This window comes from Hibiscus syriacus, unplaced genomic scaffold (genome assembly GCF_006381635.1).
Source record: "Hibiscus syriacus cultivar Baekdansim isolate YM2019G1 unplaced genomic scaffold, ASM638163v2 tig00009308_pilon, whole genome shotgun sequence".
NCBI classification, from domain to species: domain Eukaryota; kingdom Viridiplantae; phylum Streptophyta; class Magnoliopsida; order Malvales; family Malvaceae; genus Hibiscus; species Hibiscus syriacus.
Window position 1 is genome coordinate 2,414 of NW_024062194.1, and position 19,027 is coordinate 21,440.

Sequence of the window (19,027 nt, forward strand, 5' to 3'; positions counted from 1 at the left end):
ATTAGATAAAGTTTAGTTTTTGATAGTGAAAATAAATATTATTAAAACAATAGTTTTTTAAACATTTCCCAAAAAATCATATTGGTTAAACTGTGACAAATAATTAATTCACACATTAAATCTATAGTATTAGTTTTCATTTTACTTGAAACACCTAAATCATATACATGGACAGCGCAAATAATTTGTAAGCCAATAGAGCGGGGATTGGTAGTCAAGAATTCGACTATTTGGTCGTCAAATAATAAAAAGAATTTGAGGAGGAACCAACCTGTTGCTGGCTTCAGTTTAGTCTGAAGAACTCTTCCACTTCAGGTTGTCCACGTTGGTTAACACGCTACCGTCCACGTTCGGTAATTCCTTAGACACAACATTGTTATCTAATTAATCGATGTCGGTCCAATCTGGATCCTCTTCAAGAGATTGTTGTTCTTGTTCACTCACTTCAACGCCATTGTTCCTGTCTTTAGGAGTTTGATCTTGACTAGATTCAAGACCCTTAGCCTCGCATATGCAGCTATGTGGATTTTCATGAAACTCACCCCTACCGGGTTTCACCTCTTTTGGTTCCCCATGAAGCCAATCTGATAAGTTCGAACCTTGGAGGCAAACTCGTCCCATGTCATGTATTTCGGTCCAAGAACAGTTTATACAGTTTCTTGGTGTTTGGTCGAATTGTTGGTTTGTGCCCAAGTATCTCCTACAATAGACAAATGTTGGTCGAATGTGTTATCGATGTGATTAATGTACTAAAACAAGCTAAACCCGATGTAAAAGAGTTGCATACCTTCGACCGGCTAAAATTCGAGCCATGTTTCCATTATTGTTTGTGACGAAAACATCACTTTCATCACAAACAATGTAGTCCAGTGCAGCCATACGACCAGAAAAAGCCGAAAATGGTGCCAACTCCTCCTTGGTGGCTACAGTCTCTTTTGAATGGAAATTTGGGAAGAGTGTTTTCAAAGGGGTCAATGTTTCTTCGCCTCCATATACTTCACCTGATGCCACATAAATGTGAACATCACTGCCAAAACCCAATGCTCTCAGCATTAAACCAATTTCCTCTGGAGTCAGCGGGCATCTTCCATGCCTTCTCACATTTTCAGGGTTGCTCACCTACAGTTCGTACCAAAATAAACATGTTTGACTTCAGAAGCTCTTTTAAGACTCAGGTGTGTTCAACAATTTGCTTGGTCTTACATGTAAAGTTTTCCATCTCTTCCGGATTGCACCTAGATCCTCCCTTTCTTTTTCTCCTCCCCCAAAATAACATCCAGAAAATGCGAGCATATCAGGTTCGAACCTACGGCAAATGATATGTGCAGCCATTGCAACAGCCAAATTTCATTCAATTATCGGCATTGAGAAAATGAGTGTAATTATCTATAGACTATGATTTACCTCAAGTGCAAGGCAATAAAATGCTTGGCTTTAATCCTCATCCTTTCAACCAAGATTTTACCCATTTCCAGAATGGGGTCTGTGAACCTTAGAGCATGGTAGTTCACCTGCATCTGAGCTTTTGTAAATCAGTTTCCAGTCTATTTGAGAGTCTATAATCAAACTTCGTAAGCTCAACCACCTGCAAAAGGAAAAAAATATATGGTTAATAACATCAGTTTTTGGAAACATGCTTTTGTCAAGCTCAAGAAATCATCAAGAGAGAGATCGTTACAATAAGAGATGTACACAAAATTTTTTGCTAGAGAGGGGAACTTATAATATTTAGAGAGACACCTTATATAATTTTATGTGCCGAAAATAGATTATCAATAGAAAATGCAGAAAATATAACTAAAATATATGAGAATTTAAAATTCTTATGGAACATCTCTCTGCCTGCCTATCTGTCCATCACTGATTACAATTATATTTAAATAAGGAAAGATGGGTAGATGAGAAGATTTCTCAAACCTACAAGTAACATTAATTTTCAGGAAATAAAATTTGAATATAAAATGATACCCAAAAGGTTTTATTTTGTTATGTTTTTAGCCAAATATATTACTTACATGTTTTATTTAGAACAGGTAGAACACGGGTCTGATAGCATTTTGAATTGCACTTCCTTGGAACACGCATGCTACGAGGAATCCAAGATTTACCTCCATTTCGCGGTAAATCTTGATGATTTCAACATCCTTTCGAGAGATGAAATGAACAAGTCAACATTGAATATTTCAGCAAAATCACTGCATCAAATACGCCATCACATATAAATGTAAATAACATAAAGATAGGAACTATTCCCTGTTTTTTGGATTAAAAATGAATATCAAAGTAGACCTGGAATCTTTCCAGTAAGAATGCTGATCCAACTTGGGTATGACCAGAGTTGCATTCAAAATATATGCTACAACAACAGCGTCTATTATCTGTTGCCATAAAGCCACAATAATATTATCAGCGCCAAAAATATGCATTTATTACTTTGCACTGTATGCTTATGACTTTTACACGTATATTCAATTTTTCTACCGTTGTTCTCATGTATTGACACAAGTATCGGGCATGATTATTTCATGGGGGGAAATCCGGGAAACATAGATAATAATTAGTACCCTTTAAAATCTAACTTGGTACTCAATTCAAATAAAAGAATACATGCGCAGAAGCTGCTCTGTGAAATGTCTGTTTCACAAAACTTACCCCTGTTCTCTGTTGATTTAACCCACCACTGGTAGCGATCATCAAGTATCGGTTGGGACGTGTTTTCATATCAGCAGCTGAAACATAGACAACGTAGCTAACCATCAAATTGGTAGCGTAAGTCAGCCGGAGAAATATACCAAAAAACTAAAAAGGTATTATTAAATAGTAAAATATGGATTCAAAATTTGGAGTACTTTACATTGAAACCTCTTAGAGGCGTTACTACATCCATTGTAGAACTTTGATTGACTCGAACTCCATAAATCACGACCTAAAACTCCTCCACTTGCCTTAACAACAGAAAATCAATTAATCAAGGCTGGTTTTAAGATCCAAACAAGTAATCAAACAGGAATTGCCATTAATCTCTTCGACTAAAAATTAAAAGAGAGAGGGAGAGAGAGAAACTCGTACCGGAACTTGAAACACCTTATCAAAATTAAACTCTACAACCTGTGTTTTCCTCACCGCCTAAATAAAAGACAAAACGAATCAAAATATGAGAATATGCGACATATAATATATATCTTTTCCAAACTTCGATAAAACAAACACATGTATAGCAACAGAAACAGAAAACAAAAGGAGGTAAAAATGTAACGTACCGAGAAGTGGTGAGAAAGGAAGTGATCGGCGGCGGCGGGAGGAGGAGTGAGAACGGAGGAGGCGAAGAGTAAGAGGAGCATACAACCGGAGACGGCGGAGATGAAGGAGTAGACATGGTGTCGCTTGCGCCATAGAATGAAGTCAAGTCCGAAAAACAAGTCATTGGAGCCTGGGAGAAGGATGTTGTTACGTCGCCTATTCTTTTTCTTCATTTTCAAGGAAAATATAAGCTGTTTCAGATTCTTCAGCATTAGCATCTGAGCAATAGCTTAGTATAACTTTTGCAGCTATGACTTCGCTTTATATAATTTATTTCCTGGGATTTTCAGACTCGGTAAAAGGAAAATCAAAGGAAATAAAGTATTTTTCCCTGGGTAAACGATTTAAAAGGTTGGTTTGTTTATTTAAAAAGAGTAAACTAAATCATTAGTTCCTAACTTTAGGTTATGTATTAACTTTAATACTTAACTTTAAATTGTTTCAAATTTAGTATTGAACTTTAGTTTGTGATGATATTGGACCGTTAAATCGTTAATGACGAGATGATGTGGTCATTTCTTTCTCTTTTTTCACAAAAAATGTTAACTCTCATGACTGTCGTTGTTAGTCATCAATCATCATTCACGATAATATCAATACCAAAACATTCATATTTCACATCAATATCGATACCAAAATATTCACATTTCACTTATCTTTCTTATTTATGAATTGATTTCTCATTAAACTCACTCAAAATCGATGAAAAATCATCTAAATGTATGACAATTTAGTTTTCAATCTCCTTTAATTGTTGTCCAATGAAGCTAATTTCTAGATATATTGTTCGTGTTCTTAAAATAATGCTTATTACCATTCAAATTTTCAAACATGACCCTAAAGCCTCAAATCCAAGAGAGACCCAAACCTTAAAAATGATTGTTTTAATGTTTAATTTCATGATTTTTAAAATATTTTATACAAATCTAAACTGATAAAATGGTAGAGTTCAATGAAACGAGTTCGTCGATATCTAAGATGATAGCAAAGATGTTGGAAAATAATAATTTTCAACAACATATGAAAATAAATTGAAAATCTCAATTTTAATGAGAATATGATGGGATGAAATTAAAAAATATATATTTTTCTTCAACATCAGTACATGATAACTTTCACATTAGTATTAGACTGACACGTTATCTAATTGTTAATGGTTTAACGACTCAATATTAGAATTGAAATGTAAATTAAAGTTTAATGTTAATATTGAAACATTTTAAAATTTGATGTTAGAATCATTATACGATATAAAATTTAGTGACTAATAGTATGGTTTACCCATTTGAGATGGTATTAAGTGGTAATAAACGTTAAACAAAATTATCCGTATATTTAAATATTTAAATTATTGGTATAATCGCTATATTTTAAATTTAGTTATTAGTTCGAACCAAACGACTTCAGTGGTTAAGGAATTTGTTGTTATCTTTTGATGTCTCAAATTCGAGCACCGCGTATTCAAGAGTATAAACATTCGTTGTCATAATTCAAGAGTATAAACATTCGTTGTCATAAGATCGAGAATCTTTGAACATATATTATTTTATATTCACCTCAAATTTATAAAAAAATTAATAATTGAAATTGAAATCATCATATTTAAGTATTTAAATTAATGGTTAATACATATATATGTTTAAATACTCTTAATAAATTTACATTAGACGATAATATTTAAACCCATAATTAAAAAATAATTTTTTAACTATTGTGACCAGTTGATTTCTACGTTAAGATCAATTTTTACTAAAATTAAAAATGACCTAATGCGATTATTTCATAGATTTTGTGGATCATGGAAAATGTACTGTATGAGTGTTTGCTCAGATAAATTTTACAGTGCGACACTCTTAATATATAATTAAAAAAATACATTACCTGTTTTGTTATTACTTAAATAATAAAACAGATAAAAATTACCTAAAATATTATTATTTATACATAAAAATCAATATTTTTTAACATTTTTAATAAAATATCAAACAATAACAAACTAAAAAAATAACAAAACTAATAAAACACCATACATAATAATATCATTTGCCCGTTTGCTCATAAAGGGTATACTTGCGAATCTTTGTTGCTCTCTGTTTCCACTTGTCGCTGACATTTCTGTTTCTCTCATCTGACGCCAACGCCGCCGTGAAGCGCGTGCGTATATTTGAGTACTGAAAGCGAATCCATGTCAGCTTCCCCACAGCTTGATTGACGACTCTTGCAAAGTGCGCATTTGTTTTTCCTCCTAAACGTAGCCGCTTTGAGTTCAAATGCGTGCTTTGTCTCGTCATGTCCAAAATTCTGTTGAACAACTAATTATATCTAAAAGTGTTTACTGTAATTCACATCATAGTATATTTGATTAAATTTTAAAACATATTCAATATATAATTTTTTAATATATATATATATATATAATCACTAAATTATTTTTAAATAATAATTTGTGGTCACCGATGTATCAAAAGTTATAAAATAATCATTAAAATTCTTAAATAATTATAAAATTATCATTAATTTTTATTAAATTATTATAAAATATCATTAAATTTATTGAGCTATTACAAAATGATCCTTAAACTTATCGAAATTTACCATAATTTTATATCAGTTTATAAATTTAATAATTACTTCATACAATTTTAAGAATAAAATTATTTTAATATAATTTCGTTAGCATTTATATATTTTATTTTTTGATTCAACTCAATAACATAACAATATTATCATTATAGTTTGTTTCAATTTCTCTTTCAAAAGGGTTATAGATATTAGGTTGTTGAACTTTGGATGTAGAGATGATTTAGATGAGAAATTGTCAAAAGCGTTTATATATATATTTAAATAAATTATAACAACAGCCATTGAAAGTGAAAGATAACCGCAGGTAATCGATGAAGGAAATACGTACACACAACCAAAAATTTTATAGCTTCAAATTGAACATCATTCTTTGATAGATTCGGATTACCTCAATTTCCTTCTCGTGTGGGCAATTCACATAACAATCTTGTTACTAACGTTTTATATGGTTAATGAAGCAAAAGCAACTAAACAAGATAGATCCTCCCAATTCAGTTTGTTCTATTCGCAAGCGTAAGGGTTCGAATATCTGACATTGCTTAAAGAATCTAATGTCTCGTCCTATTAGACTAATTGATTATTGGTCCTCAGGAACTATTTTGATGGTGAAATGTTAATATGTTGTTGTTTTTTCTTATGTGATGTATATTAGTCGTTTAAAATTTAAAACTTTTAATATAATATATTTAATTTTATGTATTTTTAATATTATTTGAATAGTTACATATAGGGATGGGCATGAGACCCGAATGGTTGGGTTGAATTTTTTAAAAAATTATGTTTGGGTTGGGTCATTTTCGAGTTAAGGGTGAAAAATACCCGACTAAACTCGACTTGAAAAAATAATTTACCTTATATATTTAGGAATAATTATAATAATACCCTATGTATATTATTTTTCAATTAAATCATTGATTTTATTTAATAAAAACAATATTTTTATTATTTCGGGTCAGGTCAAACCGGGTTCGATTTTTATCACAAAAATTCGGGTCGAGTGGAGGGTATATATTTTTCAGGTCGGGTGAATGATGAAAATTTTCAGGTTGGGTCAGATTGGCCGAAACCCGACCCATGCCCATCCTAGTTACATTAATGAATTAAGAATTAATCAATAAATATTTTAAATTATAACCTATTTATGTTACATATTATTAATATGTAATAAGCCTATGAGCAAAGGGCTATAATTTTGATATTTCTGATTTGATTTTATCTTTCACATTGTTATCAAAGACCGGCATTGAGGTTTGGATTTTACAACAAAATTTGGACTTATATTCATGTTTGTTTAGGGTTGGCCGAAAGGCGTCTTGCATGGATGCAAAGTTTTATATTAAAAAAATTTATAAAATTTTAAAAAATATATATTTATAAAATTTTAATAAAAAATATATTTCAACAAAATATATAAAAATATTCTAAATATATAAAAATTTAAAAGTTTCAAAAGACAATCACCCTCGCCTGCCCCTTCGTTTGGACCATCCCATACCTCTTGTTCTTATACAAAACCCCGCAAGAATAAGCACAGTTTTAAAAACAGATTACTGAATCGGTGATTAAAACAAAGATGAAAAACGAATAAGTCAACTTACATGCTTAACTAAACACGCCTTAATCTTACAACCTTTTTAAGGTTTAAAAAAAATAAAATTATGAGAACTAAAGTAAAAATTTGACTTCATAAAAATAAAAAAATTGGGTTGAATAGCCACTAAAGGCTCTTGTCATATGACAATAATGCGCCAGGGCTTAGTGCTTTCTAATTACATCGGAGTACTTATCAGTTTTTGATTTGATCTTGCTTATTTGTATAGTATTTTTTTAGAGATTTTATGGTCCTTTTCGTGTATAAACTTCTCTTGATGTAATAACAGAGGCCTCTCTCATATTAAAACAAAGAGAGATCATTTGAATTCGAGATATAGTATTAATAATAATTAAATTAATATTTTATTATATTTTTTAAAAAACCAATCCTTTATTAATATCTAATGAAAAAAAGACCGTCAATGATCTTCATTGTTAACATATATGCGTATTCTAACTAGGGTTGTAAATGAGACGAGACAGATCGTGAGTTAATCGAGATCGACTCGGTAAATACTGGTCGAATGGACTCGACTCGACTCGAATTCTTAACGAGCCGAAACGAGCTACTTAATACTCGACTCGAAAAGCTCGTGAGCAGCTCGAAAATAATATATTAAAATTTTATTTAAAAATAATAAATTATTAATAATATTAACATTGTGTTGATTTTTTAAAAAAATACAATAAGACTTTCATGTATTTAAGGTTCATGTTTGAGTTTGAGTTTGAAGATTCAATCTTGTTAAGTTTAAGATTTTTTTTCTTCATTTCGAGCCTTTTCGAGCTGCTCACGAGCTTCAGGTCAGAATTTCGAATTTGAGCCGAGCTTAACGAGTTTTCGAGTCAAGTCGAGCTCCATTTCAGAGTTTTCGAATTGAGTCGAACTCAGTAATACTCGAACCCGACTCGACTCGTTTACACCCCATTTCTAACAAAATAATTGTAAAATAGTAGACAACAACAATGTCAACAAACTTTTAATTATATTTATGAAATATATGAATATTTAAATTAATAAAAGTAAACCCTAAGCTGCAAATTGTAGAAATGAGGTCAGGCCCGACATAGCTGATAACACAGAATTACAATGAACGCGTTGACCAGCGAAAACAATAAATAAATCAATGGCGGCTAGTTACATCCTTGTCTGAAATCCATAAAATACGACTTATAATCTGCACGATAACGATAATGAAATTAGAAAGACATTATAATTCAAGAAAAAAGAATTCGATTCATTCACATTTTTGTCTATTTCCCACCGATCTCTTGTAATAATTCCGACATAGAAAAATCTTCTTATTCAACCCAATTTCTCCCAATATCCGAATTTTGAATCTGTATTCAGAAGAACCATGGGTTTCTCTAAGCTGTTAATTGTGATTTCTGGTCTGCTCTTAGCTCTCACCGCCGTGGACCACTGCATAGCTCAAACCTTCAGATGCAGCAGCTCCCCAAATACATGCCGTGCCCTTGTCGGGTACACCACATCAACAACACCAACCTCGGCGCTATTCAAGCGCTTTTCAACGTCATGAGCTTCCCCAGACTCGGAGCCAACGACTTGCCTTCCTCCACCCCGCCCAGCTACGCTGTAGCCGCGCAACGAGTCATCAGGGTCCCCATCAATTGCGTTTGTTACAACGGGAGCGGAACTTCCTCAGGCGGTCCGACCTACACGGTTCAACCGGGTGACGGGCTCTTCCACATAGCGGCCGAGGTGTTCTCGCAGTTGGTCCTGTTCCCGGAAATCGCGGACGCCAACAATATTTCGGATCCGAATTTGATCGAAGTCGGGCAGCGTCTGCAAATCCCGTTGCCCTGTAGCTGCGATGACGTTGAGGGCAGAAAGTGGTGCACTACAGTCACGTGGTGAGGCCGAACAGTACTTTGGCGGAGATTGCTCGGGAGTTTGGGGCCGATGAGCAGACTTTGGGTCGGATTAATGGCATCACCGCCCAGAACGAGTTGCTAGCTGAGCAACCCATTGACGTTCCTCTCAGAGGTATAGTAATTTCGTTTTACCTCTAGTCTTTTGGAAAATTTTATGGTTTAAGCTTCAATAATCAGTGGTGAGAACATAACACAGTCTTGTCAAAATCATTATGATGGGATGACCCACCATTTGTTTTCCTCTCCATTGGCGGTGTCGAGTTGTAAATGTTTGATATTGGGGTGTAAATTATGAATAGGATTAAATATTTGATTGAAATTTAATTGGGTTTGATTTAATTTAATTTTTTATTTTTTTTAAAAAATAAACTTTATTTTGATTAAGTTTGGGTTTAGAGTAAAAGATTTGTTCTAGTTTGACGTAATATTATAATTATTTATATGTTTAGAGATAATTATAATATATATTTTATATTAATTTTTAGAAAAATAAATAAAATATTTTTATTTTTTCCTAAATAGACATTTTAATCTATATTTTTTTATCTGGAGCATCTGGACGTCAAATGTTTCATTTTTGGGCGAATAAGTCTCTTCATATGAAAATCGTTAATAAATAAACTATTAACATTTTAAAATAACGGTATTGTAGCCTTAAAATAAAACGTTTATGATCAAACGAGATCTTTTCAAACTTTGTTCTTTGGATTAGTTTTATGTAGATAAAAATCGGATCCTACCCATAATCATCCATAATTATGAGACCAATGATGGCACTGTAATTTGATTAATTTCTTATTTCTCAACAGCTTGTAATTCGTCAATAAGATCCGACTCATTGGACTCTCCTCTACTTGCTGCTAATGGCACATACGTCTTCACCGCCAACGATTGCGTCAGATGCACCTGTGAAGCTGCTGACAACAACTGGACGTAAGTATATATCTCTCCAAGCCTCGTTATTTACGAAATTTTGAGTTTTTCCATTTCCCAATTTCTTTAACATCCGATGCTGGTTTTGGCCAGGTTACACTGTGAACCTTCCCGGACTAATAGACCATCCAGGTGGGAAAGATGCCCATCGATGCAATGCGAAGGCTCCCAAGGTTTATCCCTCGGCAATGTCACCGTGTCGGGATGCAGTCGATCAACATGTTCCTATGCCGGCTATAACAACTCGACCATCTTCACTACCCTGGTTCGGGACCAGGTTCCAACTTGTTCGAGCAATCATGTCTCGAGAATCGGTTTGAATTGGGACATTGTTTTCATATTGGTCTTGCTTTGGTTCCATCGGATACTGTAAATGCTACGAATGAGGAGTGTTTGAAACAATCTTTTTTCGGTTTGTTGAGATTCGGAGAAGCTATAGAAGGAAGAGAGACTGAAATGATTTTCACACTGTGTGATCTATGTATGATTTATTGAATAAACTTAAGGCCTTTTCAGTGCGGAGAACATTACTCATAGAAATCGATATTGGACTATCAAATCATTATCTTTTCCGTCCCACTAAATATATTTCTTATTAATTTTTTAAAAATAATTTTTTTTGAACTTTTACTATAATTATTTTAAATATTTTAAACAATTAAAGTTTATAAAATATATATTTAAAAACTAATTCATTTAAAGTTTTTAAAATATATTTTTTCATATTTTTATTAATAGTATTTTTTCATATTTTCTATTCAAAATATCTTAAAATAATAATATGACGATTAATATATTTCTTTAATCCTTGTCCCTAAATGTATAACTCATGATTAAAAGTTTGTATATAAACACAATTAGTTAGTGGTTTTGATTAATAATGATAATTTATCCGTTGTTTTCTTTTTAGACAATCTGAGGTAATTATAAACAAATTAGTTTGTATGAAACTTGATTTTCAACTTTGTTAATCAAACCCTACAAGAATTAGATTTCCAACCCTAGACAATGTGATGAGATTTTTCTGGACACAACATTTTCTGTATGATTTCAGTCATTTTCATACACGACATTTTTTGGTTTGAAATCATGTACTCCATTAAAAGAGTTGATTGAACTTGAAAGTACTCCATTAAAGATATCAACAAATCATAAGAGGGCACGTAACTTGAGTTAGGCATGATCATAAATTCATAATTGGGAGATTTTTTTTCCAACGTAAGGAGAGGATGGAACTTGAAAGTAATTTTTAATGTTAAATTGGTCTGTTTAATTATTTTACGAGTAAAAATGTAAATAGAATTAAAATCTTAACGGAATTAATGTTTATTATTTAAAAATATGTACAATTATTATCTTTTTACAGTGTAATTTCAAATAAAAATTATTTGTAGAACCTAATGTTTTATAAATAAATTGAATTAATCAATTCAATGCACTTAGGGATGATTATTTTATTCAAGTTGAGTTCTAATTTTATAGGATATATTTTTTTAAAAGAAAAGTTGGATGTGAATTAAGACGAATTTTGTGAATGATGAGATTAAGTTTTGAATTCAAATTGAATCTGAATTAATTCAAAATCTAATCCAAATCGATTTATGATTGTCCTTAAACACATCCTTATAATAAAGAGATCCAGCAGATACTCTTACCCATAAGAGATAATTGTTAGAAAAGTTGAATCTAAATTGATGATATTGTTTTTTATTTATACATAATTACTTGTCCATAAGTAGATGCGTAAAGAAAGTCAGTTTAAAAAAGGACATAAATAGGAATATAGGCAATATTTTATATTAGAGGATAAAATTATAATATTTTAAGGGATCAATTTATAATAATTATAATATTTTTGATGGGATGAAAACAAGTTATCACTAAAAAAAATAAAAATATACATAATCCAAGGGACCATAAGGTTGAAACAGTTCATCAAACACTGTCTTCTTCCTCCTGGGGTTCCATCCCATGTCTTTGCAGAGTTGGTCGTTATACAAAACATGAAGGGCACCGATGCACTTTCTTTTGTAGTTTACGCCCGAGTATTGTTTCAGGTAATCTTCCCATTCTTTCACATCTTCCTCTTTATATCACTCTCGACAAATTTCAAACACGCCCATCTCTGTCAAATAACCAAAAGTGAAAACAAAACTAAAAGGAGCAGAGGATACAAACGCCATGCCATTTGATTTTAAGTTACCAGTGGTGCAAGAACTGTGGCTAAGAGACTAATGAGAAACCCTTCACCGGGCTTATGAACCATAAGCTCCGAGAAACGAGTAAGATACATATGTGCCAATGAAAACCCCCAGGGAAGATAATCAGGGAGATTCTAGTGTGCTGTCCTGTATTGTATAAAACTGTGCATGGATTTTCCATCCCATTTGCTGCACAACACTCCATGGCAATGTCCAATGCAGATTTCTGGAACCCAACAAGAACACGACCGCTTTTGCATCTTCCATGGCTGCGTAGTCCATGGAGTGTATCACCTTTCCATGAAATGTTTCGGGACCCTTGTTCGCAGGGAATTCTGGGATATTTGGCAGACCGCTGAACCGCCCCCACACAGATAATTACAAAGTCCACTTGGTACATCTGCAGAATAAAGTTAATTAGTCCACTTGGTATATCTAGATATAGATATATACCTGAGTTGAAAGGGTATTCAAGTCTTCAACAATGAGCTTCCACTTCCCCATGGAGCTGAGGGGCTCACCAGTGCCTCCCCATGAGCTCCAAGACTGGTCTCTTCATCACGGGGACCTTCATACTCAATCCCAGCAACTTTGGTGTTGAATTTGATGTGCTTAAGCAAGTCGAAGTGCTTTGCATAAGCCTTAACATAATCGAAGACCTTGTGTTTGTCGGGAAAATCTTCTGTGACCGAAGGTGGCCACGGAAAATCGGAGAACTGATAAAGTGGTTTTGGTGTTTGGAGCTTCGTAGTCTGGAGAGTTTTATACATTATATATTTAATATTAATTTTAAAAGAATTAACCTTCAATATTTTCATCATTATTTCTTTTACCGTCATCCTTCACTGATGCATCGGTCAACATTCCTTCGCTAACATCGTTATTCATCATCGTTTTGAAATTAATAATGACACCAACACAAAAATATACAATCTTCAATCTCTGTTGTCATATATATTCGATGCTTCGGTTTGCCGCTGGCACTTCAAGAATCTAATAAAATCTCCAACGACGACACCTAGTCTCAGTATCATCCACCTTTTTGAGCCTTAAGTTGTTGTTGGTAAGATTCAATTAATAAATAAATAAATAAACGAGGATTAAATGCATAATTATATTAATTTAGGGTAAAATATATTAATTTTAGAGTGTTATTTCATTGAATTCTCCGATTACTATAAAATGATCCTCTGACTATAGAGCATTATTTTGTTGAGTCCCTCGATTAAGAAAAGTTATAAAATAATCACTCGATTATTCATATGTTCTAAATTCATAATTTTTAGTTAAAAAGTTGACGATTGTTTGAGTTAAACGTCAACTTGTTGAGTGAGATGTGATAAAATCATATTTTAATGATGCCTACTGGTATCACATTTGGTTTCAAGCACTGACTCTATGATATAATATTTCAAGCACTTACTTGACGACATATTGTAAACAAATAGTTGATCTACAAAATACAACTCAAATGATTATGGGGTTAAATTTTATCATATCACAGTCAACATATTAATTTCCAGCTCAAACGACTTTCAATTTATTAACGGAAAGAACGAGTTTGGAATATATGAATTGTTAGATGACCATTTTGTAACTCATAGTAGTCAGGAGATTCAACAAAATAGTATCCTATAGTTAGAGGATCATTTTATAACTTTTAATAATAAAAGGACTCAACAAAATAATACTCTATAATCAGAGATCTTTTATGTACTTTACTTTTAATTTTAATAATTAAATGACTCAACAAAATAACAGAAGATTTGATTAACATCATTTAAAAAAATTAAGTGGTTTAATTAATAATATTAAAAAATTATTAGTTAAAATAGAATTTTTTCATAGTTAAATAGTATGGGTGTAGTTTACCCTTAATTCTTTGATAGATGGGATTTTCTTTCACTCCATCAAATTTCCGAATTCCAACCAAGAGAAGCAGAGAAGAGAGCTATCCCCAAAGGAAATTGACAAACTGAAGACAAATTTGAATCCTATATACAAAGAAGGAGCTCAGTTTTCCAGTCACCTATGGCTCTCAATCTTCGCCAGAAACAAACAGGTAAGTTTCTCTTTAGATATCTCTTCCTTCGTTTGCCCTAATTCCCCGAAACCCCATTTCATTTCTCTTTGTAAATTTTGATGACCCTGTTAAAATTCTGTTAAATTTGATTTTTTTTGGATCTAAATATAAATATACCTTTTTCTTTCCTTTCCTTCATCGGATTGTTGAACTTGATCTGTCATTTTTGAGCTTTGATCGTTTTGGTATTTATTTTTTTGGTTTTTTTTTTACAGAATGTATAATCCGAATGCTGAATCTGAACCAACCTGTGAATCCCACTGGAACTGCGAACGAAGAGGTCTACAAGATCTTGATTTATGACAAATTTTGTCAAAGTATACTGTCCCCCGTGATCCATGTCAAGGATCTTCGAAAACACGGCGTTACCCTCTACTTCCTTATCGACAAGGATCGAAAACCTATCAATGATGTGCCCGCTGTCTACTTTGTTCAGCCTAATCAATCTAATATCCAGAGAATTGTAGCTGATGCTTCACGTTCACTCTATGATAGTTTTTATCTGAATTTCTCTTCATCTATACCAAGGCCGCTTTTGGAGGATCTTGCTTCTGGGGCTTTGAATTCAGATTCAATCCATAGGATTTCAAAGATCCACGATCAATATTTGGAATTTGTGACGTTGGAGGATAATTTGTTTTCGTTGTCCCAGAAGTCTACTTATCTGCAGCTGAATGATCCATCAGCTGGGGATAAAGAGATCGAAGATATTATAGAGAGGGTTGTTAGTGGATTATTTTGCGTTTTGGCTACGCTTGCAGTGGTGCCCATTATAAGATGCCCACGTGGTGGACCAGCAGAGATGGTTGCTTCAGCATTGGATCAGAAGTTGAGGGATCATTTGTTGTCAAAGAACAATTTATTTTCTGAAGGTGGCAGTTTTGCAAGCTCATTTCAGCGTCCAATTTTGTGTATCTTTGATAGGAATTTTGAGTTGTCGGCTGCAATACAACATGATTTTAGGTACCACCCACTTGTACATGATATTCTTGGATTGAAGCTTAATAGGTTGACTGTGCCAGGAGAGAAAGGTGGAATGAAGTCGTACGAGTTGGATAGCTCGGATCCATTTTGGACCGCAAATGGGTCGTTGGAATTCCCTGAAGTTGCTGTTGAGATTGAGACTCAGTTGAACACATATAAGAAAGATGTTGATGAGGTGAATAGAAGGACCGGTGGGAATGCAGGAGCTGAGTTTGATGGGACGGACTTGATCGGGAACACAAAGCATTTAATGAATGCAGTGAACTCCCTGCCTGAACTGACAGAGCGGAAGCAGGTTATTGATAAACACACAAACATTGCAACAGTGCTCTTGGGTCAAATAAAGGAGAGATCTCTTGATGCTTATGTAAAGAAGGAGAATGATATGATGGACAGAGGTGGCATTGACCGAAATGAGTTGCTGGCTGTACTTAAGGGAAAAGGTACCAAGATGGATAAGCTGCGTTTTGCTATAACATATATTATCTCTTCTGAAACCATTAATCCAGCTGAAGCAGAAGCAGTGGAAGCAGCACTAGTAGAATCTGAGGTTGATGCAAGTGCATTTCAGTATGTGAAGAAGATCAAGTCATTGAATGTTTCGTTGGCATCAGCAAATCCTGCTAGTAGAAATAACATTGTTGATTGGGCTGAGAAGCTCTATGGCCAGTCAATTAGTGCTGTCACAGCGGGTGTGAAGAACCTATTATCTAGTGATAGGCAGCTGGCTTTGACCAGGACTGTGGAAGCATTGATGGAGGGGAAGCCAAACCCTGAAATTGATTCTTACCTTGTGTTTGATCCCCGTGCCCCTAAATCAAGCTCTGGCTCTAGCAGCAGCCATCTGAAAGGACCCTTTAAAGAAGCTATTGTTTTCATGATTGGTGGTGGAAATTACGTGGAGTATGGCAGCTTGCAAGACCTTGCCCGGCATCAGCAGCCTGTCAAGCATGTTATATATGGAACGACAGAAATTTTAACAGGAATGGAGTTCGTTGAGCAACTCTCGCAGTTGGGGAATAAGATGGGATTGGGCAATTCTGTTGCTACTTCTTCAGCAACCCATTAATGCAGCCTATGGATATAATTTGCAGAGCCTGCTATTCACTGGTCAAGTGCATAAAGGGGGCAGCAGCATCCAAAATGCAGATACCAAAACATATTGCCAAGTAAATGCACAGATGTGAAGGTGAATATCAATTGGGGCATGCACTTTTTTCTTGATAACTTGCTGGTTTTAATTGAGACTCGAACATTTGATTATTTAGAAGAACTTACATAAATATATAAATTTACTATTCCAGGAAGTTTCTGATGTTGGGGTGGTTGTTTATACCCTCTTTCTTATTTCTTTCCCCCTCATCATATTCATTTTAGTTTGTAATTGTATTCTTGGAAAAATGTCATCATCGGGTTTATCCTTGTGTGATTGTTAACATGATTCGTTTGTTTTTACTGTTTGTGTTGATTAACATGCTCATGGTTATGGTAATAAATTTAATTATTGGAATGAATCAACAAAATATCGTTCTTTTCTTCTTTCCGAATCTGCACAGCAGACTCTTTCCGAATTCTCATTCATCAATGATATGGATTAGCAGGTTCTTCAGGTTCGATATTAGAAAACTTAAGCCACACAGGTTTGTCTGGCCCGGTCACATATTTGGACCAAAATCCGTTTTTGGACACAACAGTAATTCATATTCTCAGATAATGTCAGGGTCGGATTTGTAATGGCTGAGAAAATTCGATTTCAGATTTAGGAGAAACAGTCGTGGTTGCAATCGAGAATTCCGTGGTTTTTCCGATTAGATTACTTGACAAATTGTCAAACCATCATCTAGCAGTTGTGTCGGGGATCTAGGAGAAACAGTGCTGGTTCAGTTTTTGCTGCATACCCAAACTTATATGAACTATACTTCCTATGCACTCCCTTCAGTTTTCCTGATCCAGCCTTCTGATGGTAAGTAACCATCAACTTTGAACATTCCCTGTGGACAAACATCCTAATTAGCATGAGCATCCTTCATAATAAGAACTAGGCTGGCCTAGCGATCCGAATATCATAAGAACTTACTGCAGCTGATCTTCTGTGTAGTTTGCATGCCACTCGCTGGTCTTAGTCCAGGTCCTGAGCCGCCAAAGACTGCACTGAGCTGTGTAAATTGCTGCAGCAGCTAGCAGAGATGGCTGAAACTTGAGCGTTTCATATTCAACCATGCACAACTCAATGAGGAAGAACGAGAGAAATTCAAGCTGGTACGACACGTGGTAATATCTTATCAGTATATTTTTGTCTTAATGGTGGGAGGAGTTACTGCTAGATAGTGATTCATTAAAGAAGGCTTTTTATTAACCTTTTTCTCATATTGTGCTGCCTTGAGAAATCTCCTCATGAAAACATACGGAGTTAGCACAGACATGTTGAATTGTAAAGCGTTCACCATTAACTTCTCCTAGAAACACAGAACCAGCTATTAAATATGGCTAGACACAGAAAGCATGCACTTAGAAACTGTTGTAGGAAATTACCATATCTAGAACATCCTTCCTCGTATAAGCTTTGTCCGAAATCAGAACAAAATCCTCCACTATTGGGACAGAAACCTCCTCATATTTGCATGCTAACAACATAGCCGTCATGCCTACCAATTGAAGCTTCTTTCGGATTATGGTGCAACGCTCTAAGAATCTGTCTATGAGATTGATTGCAAGGAACAATGTTTCTTCCTTAAGTTCAAATTTATAGTGTACCTGTTGAAAATTTATAGGTATGGCCTAACCTTCCCCCATCTTTCAGTTTCCCAAAGATCCCGAAAAAGGTTTATATAAAAATCCAATAGATGAAGTATACAGCTGATATCCAGAACTAATCATATAATAAAAGAGTCACCTTGAACATTTGGTGCTGCAATGGAGCCTGGATTGTTCTCCTTCGATCTTCTCATTCTTTTGTTTTCTTCAAGACTAAAATCCCACTTCCAAGAACCTTCAAGAGAACCAAGAACATCAAACAGACTTTAAACCGATCCAAAAACACCCACTTTATCCAAGAATTAATGGAAGAAAAGAAGAAGAATAAGAAATCTAAGCTTAACTTGTTCATAACATAGATTCAAAAGAGAACTCAAGGAATCCAAAAACACCCAGTAAACTGGAATGTGAATGAAGATTTTTCAACTAAGCAAACCCCAGTTATTAAGCCTTGTATCTCTCTACCACTGTTGATGAAAAGGAAAGGGCGAGTGATGTTGTTTTGCATGTGATCCTTTCTCTTTTTTTTTTTGAAAACTCAACGGCTAGTAAATGGAGACCGTTGGATGTGAACGAAATTGAAAAAAGAGTGACGCTGGGTCGCAGGACAATCAGAATTATGCCACGTTGTCGAGCCTTTTCGGTCGGGACCGAACCCACGAGCTTAAGATCGAGCCGTGGTTACGCTCTTCTCCACTTC

The 19,027-nt window shown here is 34.2% G+C and overlaps 2 protein-coding genes and 3 pseudogenes across 2 annotated transcripts; 2 read left to right on the forward strand and 3 right to left on the reverse strand.

The window, feature by feature from the left end:
- Positions 1–207: 207 nt before the first annotated feature.
- On the reverse strand, positions 208–3,522 carry LOC120203196 (annotated as a pseudogene).
- Positions 3,523–8,767: 5,245 nt separating this feature from the next.
- LOC120203202 lies at positions 8,768–10,769 on the forward strand (annotated as a pseudogene).
- A 1,555-nt stretch (positions 10,770–12,324) lies between these two features.
- On the reverse strand, positions 12,325–13,276 carry LOC120203197 (annotated as a pseudogene).
- Positions 13,277–14,438: 1,162 nt separating this feature from the next.
- LOC120203203 (SEC1 family transport protein SLY1-like) lies at positions 14,439–16,877 on the forward strand. Its single transcript, XM_039203542.1, has 2 exons — positions 14,439–14,568; positions 14,805–16,877. Exons 1-2 carry the CDS (start codon positions 14,538–14,540, stop codon positions 16,640–16,642), a joined length of 1,869 nt encoding a protein of 622 aa, XP_039059473.1. The 5' UTR covers positions 14,439–14,537; the 3' UTR covers positions 16,643–16,877.
- A 457-nt stretch (positions 16,878–17,334) lies between these two features.
- On the reverse strand, positions 17,335–18,835 carry LOC120203198 (cyclin-B2-1-like). Its single transcript, XM_039203538.1, has 6 exons — positions 18,718–18,835; positions 18,474–18,562; positions 18,106–18,351; positions 17,931–18,029; positions 17,651–17,829; positions 17,335–17,564 (listed from the first exon to the last, which is right to left on the reverse strand). Exons 1-6 carry the CDS (start codon positions 18,833–18,835, stop codon positions 17,414–17,416), a joined length of 882 nt encoding a protein of 293 aa, XP_039059469.1. The 3' UTR covers positions 17,335–17,413.
- Positions 18,836–19,027: the final 192 nt, after the last annotated feature.

What these genes read in the sequence shown, in the direction of transcription:
- LOC120203203 (XM_039203542.1), top strand. Translation starts at nt 14,538, where the DNA reads ATGGCTCTCAATCTTCGCCAGAAACAAACAG. An exon ending in TCTTCGCCAGAAACAAACAG is followed by an intron (nt 14,569 to 14,804) that starts GTAAGTTTCTCT and finishes TTTTTTTTACAG; the next exon opens with AATGTATAATCCGAATGCTG.
- LOC120203198 (XM_039203538.1), bottom strand. Translation starts at nt 18,835, where the DNA reads ATGCAAAACAACATCACTCGCCCTTTCCTTTTCATCAACAGTGGTAGA. An exon ending in GCTCCATTGCAGCACCAAAT is followed by an intron (nt 18,352 to 18,473) that starts GTTCAAGGTGAC and finishes GGGGAAGGTTAG; the next exon opens with GCCATACCTATAAATTTTCA. An exon ending in CAGCACAATATGAGAAAAAG is followed by an intron (nt 17,830 to 17,930) that starts GTTAATAAAAAG and finishes GTGTCGTACCAG; the next exon opens with CTTGAATTTCTCTCGTTCTT.